At 43.5% G+C, this 23,051-nt stretch overlaps 1 protein-coding gene across 2 annotated transcripts in view; it reads left to right on the top strand.

Moving 5' to 3' along the window:
* The first annotated feature begins 890 nt into the window (after positions 1-890).
* The window catches only part of DISC1 (DISC1 scaffold protein), a 358,119-nt gene continuing 335,958 nt past the window's right edge, over positions 891-23,051 (top strand). For both annotated transcript variants that reach the window (XM_042907612.1, XM_042907613.1), the window contains exon 1: positions 891-1,250. In XM_042907612.1, the coding sequence (XP_042763546.1) occupies positions 1,193-1,250 (58 nt within the window). In that variant the 5' untranslated portion in view covers positions 891-1,192. The remainder of the gene's footprint in view (positions 1,251-23,051) is intronic.

Below are 23,051 nucleotides of genomic sequence, written 5' to 3'. Positions count from 1 at the left end.
ATACTAAATCATTGAATCTAGATCTCTGCTTAGTGGTCTGTATCATTAAATTCAGCCTGATCCACTTTATGTTCCTTTCACCATTTCCCCACATCCTTAATATCCATGCTTGTATTCATTCTGTCCCCAGACACACCGACTTTCAAAGCACGTCTATGTGTTTGCACCCACAAGGGTCTTATCTTTTGAAACACCTTGGCCCTAAAATTCTGCTGAGATCTTCCCTTTCCACTAGAAATTCTTCCTGACACTTCTTCACACTTTCTTACCCCCCAAATTCTGCAACAGTTGTTTTTTTTTTTTTTTTTTTTTTTTTTTTTTTTTTTTATGTCAAGCCTCTGGCTCTTGGCATATGTATGTTATTTAGTTTTACATGCACGTGTTTATGTTCCCAACTGGAGGTCAGCTCCTTAAGGATAAGAACCATTTCTGGCAGGTGCTAGACGGGGTAGGGGTGGGGAAGGTGCCCCAGCAGCCTCCTTTAATGAACCAAACAGAAGGGGTGAAGGTCCGTCAGGGGGCCTAGAAGCTCCACATGGACCACAGCCTTCCTCCTGCGCCGGCTGCCCAATCTGGGGAGGGGCTCTGGGACCGGTCCACCGCTGCCAGAAGATTCAGAAAGTTGGATTCACATTTCATTTTTGAGCAACTGCTCTCGCATCTCTTTGCCGGTGTGACCTGACCTCTTCCCACTTTCTCCCCACCCTCACATCCCCTCTATGCCTTCCATCAACCCTTTGGTCACTTCCCTAATCGCGCGTCTGGGAGGCAGACTCCCCCCTCCCCCACCCAGAGGGCTGCCAGTCTCCTTTCTAGTACACCCGTTCCCCTCCCCGCACTTCCCCTCTCGGGTTCTCCCAGAAATGGGCGAGAGAGCGAGCGGCAAACTTTCAGAGGTCCCGGAGACAGGCTGTGCGCCGCCCGCCCCAGGCGCGCGGGAGTGAGTGAGTGTGTGTGTGTGTGTGTGTGTGTGTGTGTGTGTGTGCCTGCGCGCGCGAGCGCGCGTCTGAGTGTGTAAGGGGCCGAGGCTGGAAAGGAAAGCGGCCGCCTCGCGTAGAAGGAAGGAGCCTCCCCCTTCCTCGTCGCCCCCCTCCCCACTTCCCGTCCAGCTTGCTGTCGCTTCCCCCTCCGCGGGCCTCGGGGCACACGGAGACTTCCCACGGCCGAGAAGCTGGAGGAGCCTGTGGGGCTCATGCTGGGCGGGGGACCCCAAGGCGCCCCGGCCGGTGGCGGCGGGGGCCACTGCGCAGGTAGGGGCGCTGTCACCGCAGCCCGGGGGTTCCGAGGGATGGGGGTGGATGGGAGAAATCCAGGCGCGGAGGGCGCGTTCTGCCCCCTAGAAATCGTGTAGGTCTGGGGGTGTGCCTGTAACCATCTTGTGTGAAGTGCATCCCTTTCGAAGTGAGGGAAACCGAGGGCGCGTGGCGTGCCGGGGTAAGAGAGACGTGGGTCTGGGGCTTCCAGGTCCCTCCCCAAGGACTGTGTTGAGATCCCGGCCAGCGGCAGTTTTTGAAACTGCGCTTGTAGGACCCGCCCCGCTAGGCGGGTCCCGGTGGCAGGGGAAGGAGTCAAGGGCTTGGGGTTGGGATCAATGCGGAGACCCTCACACTCGCCCTAGTCCTGAGGCTCAGCTGAATCTCGGGTTCCACCCCATCGGAGACCTGGGAGGAGGAGATTGGGGGTGGGATATGGAACACAGTGCTGGCACTTCCCCAAGGGTCTGCTCTGCAAACAGTTTCACCTCCCACTTCCGACTTGGTGACGGGAACGCCCAAAGCCCGGCTCTGGAGACACCAATGCATTTTCAGCGGCCGGAGCACGGGTCACGCTGTCGATTCTCATTGTTGACACTGAGGCCCTTAAGTGGATTGTTGCTTTCCAAGAATGACAGGACTTCTCCCACAACCCCACTCTTAACATGTATGCAAAGGAATCTGAGACTTTCGGAGGGGAATAGGTTCGGAGTCAGGGAGCGCTGGGTTGTGCCCTTGCTGCACCAGAAGAGGGCCCAGTAACTTTAGACACATCCCTTAACATCTTGGAGCCTTGGTTTTCTCCTATGTAAAAGGGAACGTTACAAACCTTCAAAATGTGTGCTCAGTTAGATGAGATTTGGGTAATATCAGAGTCCTAAGAGCAGGAGGTTGGAGACAATCTGCCTCCATCTGAATCCTGGACTTAGTCATACCTCAGTTTCCCCATTTATAAAGTGGGGGCATTGTCAGTGCCTACCTCATAGGGTTGTCATGGGGTTTAATTGTGGCGGTGGGTGTGAAGCACCTAGTCCAGAGCCTGAGATACACAGTAAGGTCCAAATAACCCTGAGTTCCTATTTTTACCTAAAGCCTAAAATAATTTGGCGTGGTGTGGAAATACCAGTTGGATTTGATTCAGGTATAAATAGCAGAGTGTTTTAAAAGACACTTAATTTTATTATATTCAGGCATGGCACCTGAAGTCTTTTGAAGTTTAGTTGTGAATCTGTGTCACTGATCACGAAGAGCCTGGATCTGGTGTCTGAGCTCGGTAACCTTGGGCCTCAGTTTCCTCATCTGTTTACAAAAAAGACCAAAGAAAAGAAACATGGGGACAGTAATTACCGCTTTTTGTACTGATAGAGCTTCCTGAAGATCAAATGAGGTAAAAGATCTGGAAGTGCCTTGAAGAGTATGAGTCACTAAGCAAATCCAAGACGTCACTGCTACCAGCAGGGATTAATAACATCTGCAATTTTTTAGAGCCCCCAATGTGTCAGGCGACTCTCTTAGGAATTCCTTTGATGAAATCTGCCCTAAACCTTTGTGAGGTGGGTATTTATAATCTTCATTTCCCCTGCATAAAGCTGAGGTCAGGGTTATCCTGCTTCTTTCGCAAGGTCACATAGCAGGTAAGGGTAAAGGCAGGATTAGAATCTTAGTGTGGGTGCTTCTCACACATGTGTTCTGAACCACTGGCCAAACTGAAGTTGTCGATATAAGCTGTGGTTCAGAGTAGAGCTATGTTACATTAGAGGAGATAATATATCCTAACATATTTATAGATTCTAAAATATGAGTGAGGGTGCTTGGCTGGCTCAGTCAGTAGAGCATATGACTCTTGATCTCAGGGTTGTGAGTTTGAGCCCCAGGTTGGGCATAGAGATTACTACATACACACATACATGTATATACATATGTACATACATACATACATATATATGTGAATTGTTAATTCTGGTAGATGAGACTTTGAAATAATCTTAATTCTTCTTGCACAAATAATGAAAATCTGCAGAGAAGAAAGGTATTACAATCTTGAAAGGACATATCTCAAGAATTTATTGCAAATATTAGACTAAATGACCTTTGAATTAATGTTTTATTTTAACCTTTAAATTTGCCAGAATTTGTAAGGTGGTATCATGGTTACCTTGCAAGGCTGGGACCTAGGATATTTCTGCAGGGACTTTGCTACTCACCTGAGATGCTCCCCCTGGAGGGAAATGGACCTTTATTATTAATATTATTGTTATTATTTATTTTTTAAATATAATTTATTGTCAGATTGGTTTCTATACAACACCCAGTGCTCATCCCAACAAGTGCCCTCTTCCATGCCCATCACCCACTTCCCCCTCTCCCCCACCAAAATGGACCTTTAGAGAAAGTCTGCATCCCTGAGGGAGAGTGAATGCCAGGCCTCTATGCTGCAGAAACAATTCCAAATTCATTTATTTCCTAAATGAAGTTTCTCTTATTCTTCCCTCCCCCTCCCCCAAAGCAACACATGCTCATTACAGGAAGCACAGAAAACTACAAATAAGAGAAAGAACATTACAAATCACTATAGTCCCGGGGCACCGGGGTGGCTCAGTTGGTTAAGCATCCAGCTTCACCTCAGGCCATGATCTCACAGTTTGTGGGTTTGAGCCCCACATCAGGCTTCACGCTGATAGTGTGGAGTCTGCTTGGGATTCTCTCTCCCTCTCTCTCTGCCCCTCCTCCACTCATGCTTTCTCTCTCTCTTAAAAATAAATAAACTTAAAAAAAAAATCACTATAATCCTATCAATGCAGGCAAATAGCTTGACATCTCTGTTCTTGTAATCCATTTCTGTGCTATGTTCATCAATTTATGTCTTTAAAAAATGGGATGCAAACTATTATTGTTTTGTTGAATGACAAAAATAATGTTTGCTCATTGCTTAAATATCAAGATATTAATTTGGGAAACCAGCCAACATTTGTGATGTGCATTGTAACTTTTTCTTTAAAAAAAATCTTAACATTTTGATTGGAAAAGGATTAGAGATGGAGTTGTTGATGTTTGAGTTTTATTGTGGTTTTGGTCAAAGTTTGATGAAAGACCTTCAGAGCAAAAAGAGGGTACAGTGGTGATCTTTAAATAATAACATCTAAAGCCCAGCATAGAACAAAGTTTTTGAGTATTAAAATAGCTAACATTTTAGATTAGGGTGATTGGAATTAGTATCATTGCTTTGATAACGATGATAATAATTCAGTTTATATGCTGGGTTCTTCTGCAGAGCAAACAAAGAGCACTGCTTCCAGAGATGTCTTTGGCAGCCACTCTGGGGGTAGGGATGGTCCCCTTGGCACAGCCTGGGCCACTTGCGGCCAGTCATTTTTCAACCAGCACCATTTAGTAATGTAAGACTTTTAGCCTTTGGGAGTCTTTATGCTGTTTGTTCTTGACGTTAATGACTTTGTGGTAAAAATTCCTTAGTGAATGCCTTCTGTGCAACAATCATGCAATTTAATGGTCAGATGCTTTGACCATCCTGAATCCATTTTTTCTGTTGAAATCAGTTTACCAGCTGCATATTTGAGCACAGACTTTGCAATCAGTTTAATTTTTCACAGCAAGTGGAAGGGGGAAAGAATTGTGGCTGACCAATGGATATTATTTCTATTTGGCTTTGGAAGGCAGTCAGGAGCCCCCATGCTGTGCTCAGCGGCTGACTTGACCACCGGTTTGGCCCCACCCTTCTTCCTTTTGGCCACTTGCCTACTGTCATGGCTCAGAAATGGATGGTAGAGATTGTGGGGCTTCCTGTAATCATTACGGGCATTGGTCATCAAGTGTTATAAACAGAATCACAGAACTTATTGCTGGATGGAACTTCAAAAGATCATTTGGTTAAGCCTCTTGAGTTCTGGCAGGTGAGGCATTGAGAAGTGCATTTACCAATTGTGGGTGCTGAGAACAATGTATTTGGTCAATATAATGTAGTTGTAAGTGCAGGAGACCTGTTCACAAATGAAGTAATTGAAATAAATAGGCCTAGATCATCTCTCCCTTGTCAAATTCAGGTTCGTTTCCCAGCCACATCGCCTTGTGTTCATCCATTTAAAATACATGGAAATATTCTACTTGCTCAACTCCAACATTTACCTGTCATGGTAGGACTTTTTCCCTTTACTTGCAGATCGGGTTAAACTCTCAGAGAAATGCAATGAAAACAGTAAACTCCTTGAGGTGCGGGATAGCAGTCTCTGAGGATAAGTCAGTCTGAGAGTACTGACAGTCTGAGTGACAGTAGAGGTCAGAGTCTGACCTGCTTAGTTTATAGGCAGAAAAGGTGAGAAATGGGAGATGAGTGAGTATTAGAATCTAGGGCCTCTCATCGTACTCAGAGCTGTTTTCATTAAGCCTTGCTTCACTCCATAGTTGCTTATTTATTTAGGAATAGGCTGCCTTGGAAAGCAGTGAGTTGGTTTTTTTTTTTTTCTTTTTGCCACCAGTAGCCTTTAAGTTGGTGTTGGCTGATTCTGTGGTTGACTATAGTGGGCGAGTCTGCATGGAGGGAGGAAGGTTGGATTGGGTGAGACTTGTAGGAATCCTTATAGCTCTAGGATTCTGTGGTTTTCGTCCTAGAGAATTTGAGCTACTATGTGAATTTCCTATTCCTTTCTCATTGGGGTTTTACATTTTGAACCACCAACCCTCACTGGCCCCCACCCCCGCCCCCACTCCCTCCCAGATGGCCCTATATGGAGACAAATTGCTTTCATGGACTGAAAGGTAATATATCTCAAGTTTAATGAGTGAATTGTGTCCTGAATATGGAACCTGAGTTTAAATTTAATTTTGTGGCGTGCACACCAACTTAACTTTTTCATACCTGTTGTCTTCTAATTTGTGAGTGGATTGATAAGATGATTTGGCATAATTATTAGGCTTGATTTTTGACACAGGAGAATGTATGTGTTTTGCATTTACAAAAGAAGGCATGCCTCATCTTACTCAAGCACTGATAGAAAAAGGTGGGCTATTTTACAGGGGTCAAATGAGAAAAGAAGTAAACATAGAGATAAGTTGGGGTTCTCCTATTTCTAATACACTGGACAGTTAGAACTGCAAAAGCTGTTTTGGGATTGCAAATCCTCTGATAAAAAAAAAGTTTATTTCAGCACAGTTCTTAATATTTCCCCAATGCTTTTCTTGATAGCCACAGGCCAGGCACAGTGAAATATGAGACAGCTGTCCTTGGGTGTAGATAATCTGCATCCGATTCAAACAGTAGACTTGGAGGCCTTAAATTACCTGGACTTTTTAAACTGAGATATAATTGACATACATTATGTTAGTTTCAGACGTACAACATAATGATTTGATATTTGTGTATATTGTGAAATGATTGCCACAATAAGTCTAGTTAACATCCTTCACCACACATAGCTACAAAAAGTTTTTTCTTGTGATGAGAACTTTTGAGATCTGCTTTGAAGATCGTGTAAGATCTACCTTGACTGTCAATCCTTTTGTTTCCCTTGGACTGCTTATAGAATTCTAGAGACATTAATTTATGCATTTATTCATTCCATTGTATTTATTTGTCCATTCAAGAATGTTTGTTTGGCACGTACTCTACACATAGCACTGTGGCATGCACAGCAGGCTGTTTAAAGATGTATTAGGTTATCCTCACCGACCACCCAGTCTAGAGGAAAGATGTAGCAAAGCCTGCTGTTTTTTCCAAGTGTTGTAAGGTGACCCTTATTGGTTAGCAACACTCCTAAGATGCTTCTTTGGAAGGTGTCTCCGGGCTTCCCTATGTCTTCCTGGTCTTGACACTTGATTGTATTGGGATTTCTTTGCTCCGTTAAGTCCTTCCAGCCCCACGCTGCTGCCACGATAATCTTCCCAAAGCACAGATCTGATTAGGTTACTGTTACTCTGTGCAAAGACTCATTGTCCCACAAGCAAATTCTTACCGTTCTTCACATTCCTTGCGAGGCCTTCCATAAACTGACCCCTAAATCCCTAAAACTGATACTCTGGCTCTTTTATTGCACACGTTATTCTGCCCAGCAAGAATATTATGGAATCTGTCCGCTCCCCCCCCCCCACCCCCCAATCTCTACACATCAAAATGTTATCACTCATTTAAGATCTAGCCAGTAAAACTTCTCAGCCTTCCCTGGTCCTCCAGAGTCATCCACTCCTTCCCTCTTTTTCTGTTATAGTTTGTTATGTATTTAAGCTGCTTTTCTGACTTTAGTGTAAACTCCTTTAGCTCAAGGGGGCAGTCTGGTTTATTGGTTTACTTCCTTACCCCCTCATCTGTGTACCACTCTCACTGAATTGAATTAAACTCTTTATTATAGTTTACATGCACTAATCCAGTGTGTAGATTAACCACACCTGTTATTTTTATATCTTTCAAAAGCAATCAAGAGTTTTAAAAGTTCAGTTCAAATGTTTATTGAGATACACAAACTACATTGCCAGGAGCCATTATAGCAGTTTAAGGTAAGAAAAAAATGTAGAGTCTGCCCATGCCCTTGAGGAGCTTACAGTTCAGTGGAGAAAAGAGAATTCGTTCTTAGGAAATTTCTGGATGTTGTTTTATCAGAATGATTGGGCACATTGGGATACACCAAAATCATTAAGAAGTAACGAGCACCCAGTAGATACCCAGGAAATGTTGTCCAGGGTGGATAGATGGATGGATGGAGGGAGGAATATAGGAGGAATCCTTTAATTTATAATTTATCAATTGCAGTCTTTATTCCTAGATATACTAATTTTTTAAATGTTTTAAAAAATGTTAATTTATTTTTGAGAGAGAGACAGAGAGCAGGGGAGGGGCAGGGAGAGAAAGAGAGAGACAGAGAATCCAAAGCAGGGTCTGAACCATCAATGCAGAGCCCAATGTGGGGCTCGAACCCACGAACTGTGAGATCATGAGCTGAGCTGAAGTCAGATGCTTAACTGATTGAGCCACCCAGGCGCCCCACTCCTAGGTATAATAATTTTGAAGATAATTTACTCAAGTATTGATTCTCATGCTTGTATATAAAATGTGCTACTCTTCATCTAGGAAGAGGTATCCTAGTTCTCCATCTGTAGAAACTGCATTAACCCCCTGGCTGTGGTGTTGTGTTTGCCTAATTTCATTGACTTTCTCCTCTCAGGCAGCTCTGTCATGAGACACATGTTTTCCAGGCTGGGGGAGGCCTCCAGCTGTCTGGGGACCATGATGAAGGGGAGTGTCTCACACTGATGCAACACTCATGATCTCATCCTCTACCCAGACAGCCAGTTGGCCTTGGGGTTGTGGAATGAGTTCTGAACTATTTCCCAATCATGCGGCTTTTGTGTGTCTTTCTTTACTTGACTTAAATAGTACTTTGATTGGAAAAATGGACAAATTCTATCATTTTAATCCAACTGTTGTATTTTCCTAACTCTTTGATTTGGGATTATCTAACACATTCATTCAAATATTGTTTTAGAATTTTTTTTTGAAAAGCATAAGGGATATATATGAAAAGTATTGATATTGTATATGAAAAAGTATTGATATTGTCTCGTTTTTCCCATTTGGCTGAGGTAGACTAGGGCTCAGTGGAAATAAAGTGAGATATTCCAAGGGAGTTGCTTTACCTTAGGCTAATCTTGGGATGAATTCATATTGACACTGCCTTTAAATTTTTATTCTGCTTTTTAATGAGGAAAAGATCCCCTCCCTCATTTTTAAACAATATTCAACTCAAATTTGGAGACTGCCTTTTCCAATAAAATGAATAATTATTAATCATTACAGAGCTGGGGAAGGGGTGAGTCAGCCACAAATTTAGTATAGAGAAACACACTCTTTTGGACATGCCTTTGCATTAGTCTGGGCTGAATTTGTTGAGGGCAGGCCAGGCCAGGCCAAGTCGTATTTATCTTCTTACCATTTCTATTCGACCTGAAGTAGGAATAAAGGTTTATTGAGTGGCGTTGGTTTAAAGTAACCTGTGTAATACAGCCCCCAGGGTTGCAGGAGAATTGTTTCTTAACCAGTGGTGGCTCCTGCCATGCTACACGGAGAGGCTTAGGCAGTGGCTGCATTAGAAAGGAGAGGGTAGTGTACTTGTTTTAAAGTTGTTTTATGTGCAAGCCCACTCTTTAGACAGACTGCGTGTTCTAGATCAATAGAAGTGGGGACAATTTCTAAAGGTGCTTTCATTCACACATTTCATAAGAGAAGAATGTCAGTTGCCCATACCAAAGCATATTGCCATGACTTTAATTTGGAGTGGCTGTAAAAGACTGTGAAGCATGTGGGGGGCTGCAGCAACCCCAAGCCAACTCTTGGTTCTCCCACTTCTCCCAGCACCACCTACGTTCTGTTGCTCATGACGTTCATCACTTACTGTGATATATTGTGAATTCCTGAAGCATCGGACAAATGCATCTCCTCACGGAAAGGGCAGAGATGCATTGCCAAGACAAATTTCATTTAAATTGTGATGAAAATACTTCAAGTTACTCGTTGTATAGTGGAAAAGTGATGGTTAGCTATGTTTGGTCAGGAGGCCAGATGGGAGTCGGACCCTGGGCAAGTCCCTTAATCTCTCTGGATCTCAGTGTCCTCCCTTGTGGAAACGAGGGGAATGAGATCAGCCCTCAGTGTAGAACTGTGGTAAAATCCTTCGTATAAAAGCTCATCACAATCTATAATATTTTTGTGTAAAGAATTGCTTTTATTATAAACTTGCTGATACTGTCCCTAAGGTCAGTTCTTCCTTTAATCTCAGTTTGCCTTATAGCTTGTCCCTCACATCCCAGTCTGGGTCCCCGATCCCTTAACTAAATCACATTAGTGTTTCTGTGGCAAACTAGCTGCTCGTTCCCAGAACTCAGTGGAATAAATAAAGGCCCTTGATCGCTTTGCATCTGTGCGCACGAGGTTTGCCACCCTACGAGATCGAGCTCGGTGAAGTCAGATGTCTGCAAGGCAAAGGAGAGGAAGCCTGTGGTTCTCAGACGGACACTTCTGGGTTCTGGAATTCTAGATGATGCATCACGAACTTGTACTTAATAGTTGTCGTTTTGCTTCCTCCCTCCTGGCCCCCCGCCTCTCTTTTCTTCCTCCTCCATTTTCAATTCTTAGCTTCAGCTACTGTTGGGTTGTCTCTACTGAGCCAGGCTGCTGATAAGCCGTGACCAAGCCCAGCACTGTACAAGGGGTGAGCAGAGGGCCACGGGAAGTGGTGCAGGGAGGGTGGGAACGAGACTTTATGGAGGGTGTGTTGTCCAGTCTAGCTTCAGCACACTTCCGGAACAGGTGTGCACATGGTCCCTCTGCAAGGCGGCACGGGTGGTCTGCTCTGGGTGGTGGGGAGGTTCCTGGACTCAGCTTCCAAGACTGTGTGCTCACTAGGCCTCCCTGGTTTTTGATTCTTGGCCTGACACTTGGATTCTTTGTGCTTTGCCTAAGCCACTAGGGAGGGCCACATTGTGTGGACTGCCTTGCATGAGTTTTGATTCTTCTCTTGAGGCTGCCTCTTGGATTAATCCTGTATGGCCACGTTTTGCAACCTGAGGGCAAATGATACCTTATGCTGTATGCTTCCCAGGCCCCTGAGACTGCTCGTCTTGGAGGGAGCACGGGACAACTGCTGTCATTGACAGGCCTGCAGGGGACAGGGTTGCAACAGTCAAGGTGCCCCCTTACATGCCCACCACCTGCAGTCAAGGTGAGCGAGTCCTTTGGCATATGTGATGCTGTCTTGGGCTCTGAGCATTCTAGAGTTCCTTGTGATAAGGCTTCGTGTCGGTGATTAATACCAAATGTATCACGGAGAGTGATGGTTGCATGACAGAGTATGTTGCATTGGCTCTGCAAAGGGAATTCTGGTCTAGACCCAGACAATCTTTGCTTTTTTCAAGGTGCAATTTAATTTTGGTTTTCTCTTTATAAAACGTTCATCTGTATGAAACGTAAGCTTTGTAAGAGTCTCCATTAGGACACTGTCTGTGTTTTGGTTTCTTCTCTGATGGGTTGCCTCTCCCGTCGCAGAAAATTCGCCGCTCCTGCTGATATCACTTCATACCCAAAGAGGGCATTCTAACCTTAAAAGAAGTTCAGCTCAGCAGCATGCCTGCCATTGCCTTTCTCTCTAAACTCGGAGTTTGCTCACTCCCTTGGTTTCTCAGGTGTTTTGGCTCCGGGGAAGAAACAGTCATGGTTCATGTGTATTTAATAAAACCATTATGAAAACGAACCCAACCCCAGCGCACACTGGGGTGGAGCAGGACCTGGCTGCTTGCTTTGCCACCGAACCTCACCGGCTCCCTGTAACTTTGGGGAGCTGTTTTCACTGAGGGAGAACTTCTGTGAGCTTGGGGACTTGGCAGGCCAGTTGGCTGATCCTTTGGGTGTTCTTTCAGCATTGTCTGCAGCGACTGTGGGAGTCAAAGGCCCTTCAGTGCAAAGATAATGCCAGCTTGTTCCCTGGAACCCCAAAGGAGTCAGAGTCAAAGGGACTTTTTGTTTCGCCAACAGAAAACCCACAGGAAATCCCAGCTTCAGCTACTCCTGTGCGGTCTCATTGTGCCGTCAGGTCCGACTGTGCTCAGGCCTCCTTTGAGAGAGGCAGTAACTCGTACAAAAAAATAAATGAAAGGATGCCGTTCGCAGTGGCCGGGGATCAAGTGCACACGCCATGTGCACTAACGTGCAGGTTGGGCACTTGCCTTAGACCCCAGTGCCCAGGCTCTTTCAGCAGTGAGCTCTTGGCGAGCGGACTGAAGGGGATGATAGCCACATCCTACTGTTAGGAGACTCGACTGTGGTCATATGAGTAAAGATCTGAGTAACAGTGTCTTTCTCATTGTGGGCACTTGTATTATTATTATGATTATTATTATTGATGGGTTATAATTAGATTTCAAATCTCTAATAGCAGTTCTGTCACTTGCCCTTTGTAAGCTGGGCAGTAGTTATGCTTATTTTGTTGGACTGTTGTGAGCATTACAGGAGGTAATACACACGAAGGACTTAGAAAACAGTAGCAAACTAAAACAGGGGAGGCTGCAGCCCTCCACGTGCGGGTGATGTCCTGCCCAGCATCCCAGTTGAGGGGTGAGTGGGGCTGACACTCAGGCTGGGCTGCTGTGCTGAGGAAGGCCTGCCTTTTCCTAATTCATCAGCTTGGAGACGCTACTTTTTTCTAACATAGTTTCCTAGAGGGGATGTCTTTTCATAGTCCGTCACCCCCGAGGAGGTGCCCGTTGAAAAATGTGCCCGGTGGTACCATTTGTGCCAGCAGTGGCTCTGTCGACAAGAGAAAGATGCTGTTGTCAGGGTAGCGAGCGGGGTCGTCTGGAGGAGGGTGTGGCGTGCTTCAGCCGGCTCTGTCTTGCTCACTTCACTGTGATTTCAGTGATGGGATTACCATAGTCGGAGGAACAATTTTGCCATTTCCTCAATTCTGAATTTTCTCTAGGATTCTCCTTGAAGCCAAGGGCTATAGTCCTTTTCCTTCCAAGGCCCCCTTCCCCACCACTGCCCTGCTCGTGTCCACAGCGTGGACAGTTAACACAGGCCGGAAAAGAATGGACAAGGGTGTAGGCCGGGTGCTGGTTGTTGACTCTTGGCCCCTCACCCGCCCTTCTGTGCTTTGCTCTTTACTGCTGGGGCTGGGAGTCTGAAAGTGGCACATCCCTAACTCCCTTGCCAGCTCCCTTCCTGTTAAATTCTGCCAGTAAGAGGCACTTGTGGGGCACCAGAGGCAGGAGGAAGAGAAAAGCTTGTGAATTCTGGGTTTTTCAGTGGGGCACCTGCAGACATGCACTGTAGCAGTGGCAAGGCTGTGTGATTTGGGGACTGCAGCAGCCCTGGCAGGTGGCCTTTGTTTCCCAGGCCCGAGAGCCAATGCCCACCACCTCTTGCCCTGCAGCACATGCGCAGGCTCTGGGACACACAGCCCAGGAGCACCAGCCCCTGATTTTTAGCTACTATCCTTTCCTCCTCTTGGCTCCACCTTTCCTTCTCCTTTGTTCTCTTCCAGTTCTTTCCACACCTCTGTGACCAACTCCCTGGATTAAATGTCCTCTGTTTGGTGTACCTGGAGTGGTCCCAGGTTTCCTGTACTCTGTGTACAGCTTGTGTGGACTCTAAATCTGTTGGGTGCTTAGGGGCTGGTACACTCCCTAGGATCTCATAGCACATGGACCCTTCCTCCGTGTTTCATCTTCATCACATGTGTTAGGATTACTGCCATAGCCTTTAAAGTAGGCTTTCAGCCTTTAGCCTCTTCCTAATCACAGTGGACATTCTGGTCTGATTAATTTCCCCAAAACTCTACTTCACCTGGCTCACACCTCTGCTTAAAATCTTACAGTTCTTATGACAGCCACCCTGATGGTGAGAATCATAACTATGGACACCTCTTCTGCGATCCTAGTAACGGAGAGGTCTGTGCAGTCAGAGAGCCATTCCTTCACCCTGGCTGGGAGGAAGGTGGTTAACTCAGCGGTAAATACACCAGCAGTCACGTGAATGTGAGGAAGATTTTGTACTGGGCTGTGGCTGCCTCCTCCTTCTTCCTTCCCCTCTCTGGTTCCTTGTTCAAGTCAAACTGCACTGCTCTGGCTGCTCCTCCTCTCCTGGAGGGCAAGTTCAGCTTATAAGCCCCGCCCAATATCCTGGGAAGTTTAAATCATGTCAGTTCTTATAAACTGATGGAAATACATGTACTGTGAGAAGTGCAGATGGTTGTAAGCCTAGATAAGATTGTTATTGTCTTGGGAGGGGGGTTTCTCACCCACAGGTTTTCTGACTTCCTTGAAGTAGTGTTTATAGGGAATCCCATATTGAAGAAGATGGGAAGACTTAAGGGAAATGAATGGGACATTGTAGGGTCGCCTGGAAGAAAAATAATACAGTTAATGTACAAACATAACTTTATTGATTCTATATAAAAAACAGAACATAGTCATTATAAAAAAAAACAAGCCTGAAAAATACATCATGGAAGAAGAAATGATCCCTCATGTCCCACCTTTCTCACTCTTAATTTTTTACCAAACATCCTTCTAGAAGGTTCTCAGAGCCTGTGTTATGTGCACTACAATATTATAGAAATGGGATCATGCTGCATCTTGTTTTTTTTTTTTAACTTAATTTTATTCCCACTTGTTAGTATAGCACAGAAATGTTTTCATGTCAACAAATACTGCTTTACATCATTATTGTGAATGGCTACACAGTACTCCATGTTTGTACCATAATTTACTCATCCAGTCACATTAAATTGGAATGTTTACAGTTGTCATTCCATTATTTGCCTTAATTTTTATTAAGTTCTTGTATTTAAGGTGATGCTAGTGCCATAACAGATATTCAGAGATATCGATGGCTTAAAACATTGGAAGTATATTTTTCTTGAAGGTAAAGTTCAGACTCTCCCTCCCTATTGAGAGACCAGGCTTGGCTGGAGGGGCTGCTCCGCCTTGCATGACCATTCAGGGTTTCAGGCTGACAAAGGCCCCACTACTTTCAGCATGTGGCTTCCAAAGTTGCCCAGGACTTTGCCACCCAGCTAGCTGGTAGTGAAAGGAAGAGCAGAAGACTTCATGGGAGGTTTTTATGCATTAGAACCAGAAGTGGGGGATACTGCTTCTGCCAACATTCCATTGGTCAGTCAGTCACGTGGCCATATAAAGCCATGAGGAACGCTGGGAAATGTAGTTTAGCTGTGCATGCAGGAGGAGAAAGCAATAGGTTTGGGGAACAGTGGCCATTCTCTGCCACAGCTTTCCCTACTGGTCACCAAAACTCCTTTCACTTCCCCCTGCCTCACATTTCCACTCACACTTCCCAGAAGGAGACACTGGAGGTCCTATGCAGTCATTGCGTCTTGATCACTTTTCAGGATCTCTGGCTGATGTGCAGTCTTCTCTTTCACATCTAAATGAGGATCCTCATGTTTCTGTGACTTCTGACTTAAAAAGGAAAACCATTATTTGCCTTCTCCCAGCCTCTCTCAATTTTCAGTGGTGGAGCAGAGACGTCATAAAGCACAAAAAACTCCCACTTGGAAGAGGGTAAGATAGGATGTGCACAGCAGTCCCGTGTGCAAAGCAATCACCAAAGCCATTGGGTAGGCAAGGTGGGGTCCCCCTAACAGGCGGTGGGAGAACTTTCTCCATTAGACCTCGGTTCTGCTTTCTTAGAGGAAATCTCTAACTGATTGGTCTCCATGGTCTGTCCTGCCAAGTCCCTCTTTGTCTTTTATTCTCCCTGGCAACATTTGAAGTGGTTGCTGGGGAGTCTGCCATCTTCATGAGGGTGTGCATAGCTTTTGCTGCTCTCTGTTTGGTGGCCTGAGGTTTTTGAAGGCTCTTACAGACTTTTTAATTTTTTTAAATTCAAGCTCATGGTTTCTTAGGCCATACATTTCTGTCAAAAATGTAGTAGGGTTCTCTTCTGTTTTTTTTTTTCCACTAAGTTCTTTATACCAACAGATAATCCCAAAGTTTTTTCCCAGATATTATTATCAAGCTCGATTTATTACATTACTTTATCATCCCATGCCCTTCTTTCTCAACCAAATGGTGATTATTTTGAGGCCCGTAAGCTCAGATGGGAACGCAAACTCTTAATCAGTTCCTTGTTACAGGGCTGAGTCTTTGGGCCTTTGTCACTCAAGGTTTTTCAATCTTATTTCTGACCGTTTGAGATTTAGAAGCAGCCAGCTTTCAACCCTTTCCAACTCTTACAGTACACACGTTTCTTCATTTTAACCCCTTTCATTTATGCTTGCAAACCAACAAATTCTTTTTTTTTGAATTTTTTTTAACGTTTTATTTATTTTTGAGACAGAGAGAGACAGAGCATGAACGGGGGAGGGGTGGAGAGAGAGGGAGACACAGAATCGGAAGCAGGCTCCAGGCTCCGAGCCGTCAGCCCAGAGCCCGACGCGGGGCTCGAACTCACGGACTGCGAGATCGTGACCTGAGCCGAAGTCGGACGCCCAACCGACTGAGCCACCCAGGCGCCCCAGCAAACCAACCAATTCTTGAGTGAGCATATCTCTTTTTTTAATATTACTTTAATATTTACTATTTCTTTCATTTTGTTACTACTAACGTTCTACTTTCCAACTCTTTCCCTGGAGCTACAAGCATGTAGCTTGTATGCTCTTTAGTTATTGCAGGTGATGATTTTATTAAATATTTTGCCACTGCATAACTTGGGCCTCCACCTTTCCAACCTCTAAGATCAGTTTCCTTGTTGTCTCCTGCCTCATTACTAAACCAGTGCTCCTTGTTTTAGGTAGGGCCTTACTTTAAGGCACTAATCATGTATCAGTTCACCTGCTGTTGTAATGTAAAAACCCAAATTCTCAGCGGCATGTCACTTTCAAAGTTTGTTATCTTGCTCATATATATAAATTACATTTTTTTAAATGAAAAATTTTTTTTAATGTTTATTTTTGAGAGAGAGAGGGAGAGAGAGAGACAGGAGCAGAGAGAGAGAGAGGAAGACACAGAATCCCAAGCAGGCTCCAGGCTCTGAGCTGCCGGCACAGAGCCTGAGCATGGGGCTTGAACCCACAGACTGTGAGATCATGACCTGAGCCTAAGTTGACCACTTAATCAACTGACCCACCCAGGCGCCCCTGTAAATTACATTTTGTTTTTTTTTTCTTGTTTTTTTTTTTTTTTAAATTTTTTTTTTCAACGTTTTTTTTTTATTTTATTTTTGGGACAGAGAGAGACAGAGCATGAACGGGGGAGGGTCAGAGAGAGAGGGAGACACAGAATCGGAAACAGGCTCCAGGCCCCGAGCCATCAGCCCAGAGCCTGACGCGGGGCTCGAACTCACGGACCGCGAGATCGTGACCTGGCTGAAGTCGGATGCTTAACCGACTGCGCCACCCAGGCGCCCCTGTAAATTACATTTTGAAGCAGGGTTGTTGTTGGTGGTGGTAGGGGGTAGGGGTTCTATCCTAGTTAGTCATTCAGGGATTCAGATAGACCAGTTCTCCTCTGTTTGCAACAAATGGCTTCCAGAGTCACCCAGTGAGTCAACATCTAATCAGTAGATAGAAGACAGAGCGTGGGACAACTGCAAAGGGGGCCAGGCTTAGAAGTGGAGGATATCACTTTTGTTCACAATTTCATTGACTAGGACTCAGACTCATGGCTATACATAATTTCAGGGGTAGCTGGGAAATGTAGTCCAACCATGTGTCCAAGAGAAAAGGGAAATGGGCTAGTGAGCCTCTATCTGTTCCTGCCTAGGTGGCCATGTAGCAGAGACTCTTCTAAGAGCCTTGCATATATGAACTCCTTCAATTCTATGTGATGGAAACTGTTGATTCCTCATTTAAAAATAGGAAACTGAGATACTGGGAGGTTAAATAGCTCACCAGAGTTCACATAGCTACTAGTGGTGGAGACAGGAGGCCCTCACCTGCTGGCCTGCTGCCTTATTTACCACTCTATACTGATAAAATAGAATACAGTTGAAACATAAAAGTGAAATATAGAAACGATAAAAGTGGTGATCACAGATTCAAAGATTAAAAAGTGAGATTTAGAAGTGATAAATTTTAAAACTACATAAAATAAAGAGAAATAATCATAATTTAGAAGCAGAGATACAAACTTGAGAGAATGATACACAAACTTCAATGTCGCTTAAGGATAAGATGTGATAAATGAACCATAATGGAGAAAAATTAAAGAAAGTAGAAATTAAGAAAAAAGTGTTTATATGTTGGTGGGAGTGCAACCTGGTGCAACCACTCTGGAAAACAGTATGGAGTTTCCTCAAAAAGTTAAAAATAGAACTACCCCATGATGTAGCAGTTGCACTACTAGGTATTTACCCAAAGGATACAAAAATACTGATTTAAAGGGATACATGCACCCCAATGTCTATGACACCATTATCAGCAATAGCTAAACTATGGAAAGAGCCCAAATGTCCATTGACTGATGAATGGATAGAGAAGATGTGGTGTGTATATATATACAATGGGATATAACTTATCCATCAAAAAGAATGAAATCTTGCCATTTGCAATGATGTGGATGGAGCTAGAAAGTATTATGCTAAGTGAAATAAGTCAGTTGGAGAAAGACAGATACCATATGATTTCACTCATATGTGGAATTTAAGAAACAAAAGTGAATATAGGGGGAGGAAATAGACAAATCAAGGAATAGATTCTTAACTATAGAGAACAAACTGATGGTTACTAGAAGGGAAGAGGGTGCGGGGGATGGGTGAAATAGGTGATGGGAATTAAAGAATGCACTTGTCATGATGAGCACCAGGTCATGTAGGGAAGTGTTGAATCACTGTATTGTACATCTGAAACTAATATTACACTGTATGTTGACTAACTGGAATTTAAATAAAAATTTGGAGGAAAAAAAACCAAAAAAGTGTTTATAAAAATACATGTAAATTGAAATAAAACATCCAGATGAAGTGAAAAAGTAGTAAAATATAACAAAGGAAGAAAAATGTTAAATAAATGAAGTAAGAATTAATTAAGTGAAAATAAAAATGTTAAGAAAGGCAAAGCAAATTCAGGACTCAATATTTAGTAAAACAGAAAAGTATATCTCAAAACAAAGGAAATATAGTCATACCTTTTTTTTTTTTTTTGAGAGAACACACGTGACCAAGTGAGCAGGGGGAAGGGTAGAGGGAAAGAGACAGAATCTTAAGCAGGCTCCGCACTCAGTGCAGAGCCTGACGCGGGGCTCAATCTCCTAACCCTGACATCATGACCTGAGCCAAAATCAAGAGTCAGACGGTTAACTGATCGAGCCACCCAGGTGCCCCTCGTCACACCTCATTTTATTGTGCTTGCAGATATTGCATTTTTTTTTGAAATAAATTGAAGGTTTGTGGCAACGTTGCAGTAGGTGAGTCTGTGGGTGCCATTTTCCCAACAGCGTTTGCTGTCTTCATGTCTCTTTATCACATTTTGGTAATTCTTACAGTATTTCCAACTTTCTCATTATTTCGTTATGGAGGTTTGTGATCAGTGATTACGACTTGCTGGAAACTCAGATAATGCTTAGCATTTTTTAGCAATAAAGTGCTTTTAAATTAAGGTATGTACATGCTGTTTTAAGCATAAGGCACACTTAAGAGACTACAGTACTGTGTGAATATAACTTTTGTAAGCACTGGGAAATCCAAAAATTGGCCTCCCTTTATTGTGATACTTGCTTTATTGTGGTGGTATGCTTGTACAAGCTTCCTCAATGCCAAATGAGAACAAAATTGAACTAAAAATACAAAATAATAAGTGAAACCAAAACAATATAAAATTACAAATCCTTTAGAGGACTATGGGATTTTAGAAATTAATGGGAAACCAGGAAAAATTAGTGGCAACATAAATTCTGCCCTCACAGTGCTCCAGTCCGAATTTATGCCTGTGATTGGGGGTTCCAGGTAGGCATTTTCAGAGCAGAGAAATGGGAGATGGGGGAGCACCACTAGGTCCCCTCCTCCTTTATAGGCCCTAAAATGCCTGAGTGGAATGATGTCCACAGGATGGCAGAATAGGAAGCTCCAGGCCCTTGTTCTCCCATGGAGATGTTTAAAAAGACAAACACAAACGATCAATTAGAGACTGGCTGAAATAACTTCACAGGAGCTCTGGAAAATAGTCAAAGGTCTACAGTAACTAAGTGAATGCCCAATTAAGAAAAAGTCACTTTCAGAATGGTAGGTTCTACAGAGTTTAAACAGCAAGTGAATAAAAAATAATTATAAATCTATGCTAATAGTATAAAGATGTCATTTGTGACATCAGTAACAAAAAGAGTGGGTGGAGCTGGGCAGAAGTAGAGTTTTTGTATGCTATTGACATTTAGTTGGTGTTGCCTCAAATTAGATTATTATAACTTTCGGATATTATATGTAATCCTCCCGGTGGCCACAAAGAAAGCATCTACAGAATACACACAAAAGGAAACGAGAAAGAAATCAAAATGTGCCACTATAAAAAATCAACTAGACACAAAGGAAGGCAATAAAGGAGGAAATGAGGGACAAAAAAGCTGCAGAAAACATACAGAAAACAAATGGCAAAATGGCAGAAGTGAGTCTTTTATTATGAGTAATCGCTTTCAATGTGAACAGATTAAACTCACCACAAGGCATAGATTGGCAGAATGGATAAAAAAACCGCGATCCAAGTGCATGCTGTCTACAGAGACTTACTTTAGCTCTAAGGACACATACAGGTTGAAAGTAGAAAGATGGAAAAAGACGCTCCATGCAAATCAAAAGAGAGTAATCAAAAGAGAGCTGAGGTATCTGTACTGATGTTAGGCGAAATGGACTGTAAGTAAAAAACTGTTATAGGAAACAGAGAAGGACATTGTATATTGATAAAAGGCTCAATTCACCAAGAAGAATGGACAGTTATATATGTACCAGATATCAGAGCTCCGAAATATGGGAAGCAAACACTGACGGAAGTGAAGGGAGAGAGAGCCCTGGGATGGAACGTCTGTGTAATGCAGCAAGCAGGCTGGCGCAGCCCCTGTCGTGAGTCACTTGATGCGGACATCTGTAATCTGTCAGCCCCTGTACTTGTGAATTCTGACTTCAGCTGTGCTGCCCCTGCAACTTGGTGATGAGCCTCCCCACCTTCCCACTCTCCTGTCCGAGGGCTTCTCTTTCCTCCAAACCCTGTCCCCTCCAGCAAGGCTTTTTGTATGTGTCCAGATTAATGACGTGGATCACTTGCCCTTGGCCTCTTGCACACATTGTCTCTACCACCCATTTAGCACCTCTGACAATTGATGCTTTTATTTTTTACTTATATTTTGTCTACTTGTTGGTATCCTTGAACAGATCTTCAGTTCCTTGGGGGCCAATGCTTTTTTAAGTCACTGGCACTTAGCACTGTAACCTGGGCGCACAATCTTATTTTTTTGTTGAATTAATAGATGTCTCTTTAAATTGGGCCCAAACACTGATCTTAACCTTAAGCATTAGCTACTGGAAGCATCATAGATATTACATTGGGCAGCATAGCTAAGCTACTGAATTTTGTGAGCCTTGGTTTCCTAATTTTTAGGTCTGAGGTCTCTTTTTTGTGCCTCTACTATATGTGTTAGGCCAAGTGCTAATGCTCTCACTTAACCATCACAACAGCCTAAAATGGAGGGGGTACTATTCTTATCCCCATTTTTCAGATGAGAAAATAGAGGCCCAGAGACATTAAGTAACTTGCAAAAGTTATGCAATTTATAAATGGAAGACTGGAATTTGAACCCACCTCTCCCTCTTTGCTTATTATTATTATTTTTAAAAATTATTTATTTATTTATTTATTTATTTATTTAGAGAATCCCAAGCAGGCTCCATGCTCAGCCTGATGCTCCCTCTTTGCTTATTATTATTATTTTTAAAAATTATTTATTTATTTATTTATTTATTTATTTATTTATTTAGAGAATCCCAAGCAGGCTCCATGCTCAGCCTGATGCGGGGCTCAATCCCACAACCATGAGATCATGACCTGAGCTGAAATCAAGAGTCAGGCGCTCAACTGACTGAGCTATCCAGGTGCCCCTGCTTATTATTTTAAAGATCTGCATATACTTACCGTTCAGTCCTTGAAGTTCTTCATCATGCTTGTGATCTAAGTTCAAATGCTTTGTTACTTCTTCCCCTCCCCTGGTGCTAGGGAGGCAGGCAGAATAATGGCCCCCCAAAGATCTCTGTATACTAATCCCTGGAACCTGTGAATATGTTACCTTACATGGCAAAAGAGACTTTGCTGATGCAATGAAGTTAAGGATCTCGAGATCAGGATACTATTTCAGACTTTCCAAGGGAGCCCAATGTAATCACAATATAAGTGAAAGAGACAGGAAGGAGATCTGAAGATGCTAAGCTGCTGGTTTTGAAGATGGAGGAAGAGGCCATAAACCAAGAAATTCGGGCAGCTTCTAGAAGCTGGAAAAGTCAAGAAAACAGATTCTTCCCTAGAGCCTCCATAAGGAAAGTAACAATGCTGACACCTAGATTTTAGCCCAGTGACTCTTATGTTGGACTTCTAACCTTCAGAACGGTAAGATAACACATTTATAAGTCTTCCATTTATAAATTGCATTACTTGAAGCAAGTAAATTTGCAGTAACTTGTTACAGCAGCAATAGGACACTGATACAATAGTTTTTCTGCTTTTCTTGCTCTCTGGGAGATTACTGAACTAGTTCTAAAACTCCCTCTTTCCCTTCACATCTCTCCCCCGCCCATCACCATTCCAAGTCACATTACAGAGCTCTCTGTCTCCACTGGATTATCACTCTCTGTGGGAGTGGAAAGGTTCTCACTTCTACTTAAGGCCATCCAGACTAGTGGCCTTCCTGGCTGTTTTCTCTTTATAATTTGTTTTAATGTTTATTGATTTTGAGAGAGAGAGAGAGAGAGAGAGAGAGAGAGAACTCAAGTGTGGGCAGGTGGTGGTGGTAGGGGAAGAGAGAAAGAGGGAGAGAGAGAAAGAATGCCAAGCAGGCTCTGTGCTGTCAACACGGAGAGCAGGGCTTGAGCTCATGAACTATGAGATCATGACCTGAGCCAAAATCAAGAGTTGGCCCCTTAACCGACTGAGCCACCAAGGTGCCCCTTTGCTGTTTTCTCTTAAAAGGTGGTGCCCAGAAAGGAAAAGAATAGGCCATATGTGTTCCTAGTAGAACAAAGAACAGTAGGTCTCCTGCCTCCTTAAGTTGAACATTAGGTCCTTTTCGGTGCAAGCCAAGATAATGCTTAATTTT

Source organism: Panthera leo, chromosome D2, assembly GCF_018350215.1.
Source record: "Panthera leo isolate Ple1 chromosome D2, P.leo_Ple1_pat1.1, whole genome shotgun sequence".
Classification (NCBI taxonomy): Eukaryota; Metazoa; Chordata; class Mammalia; order Carnivora; family Felidae; genus Panthera; species Panthera leo.
This window is presented reverse-complemented; position numbering and strand designations above follow the sequence as displayed.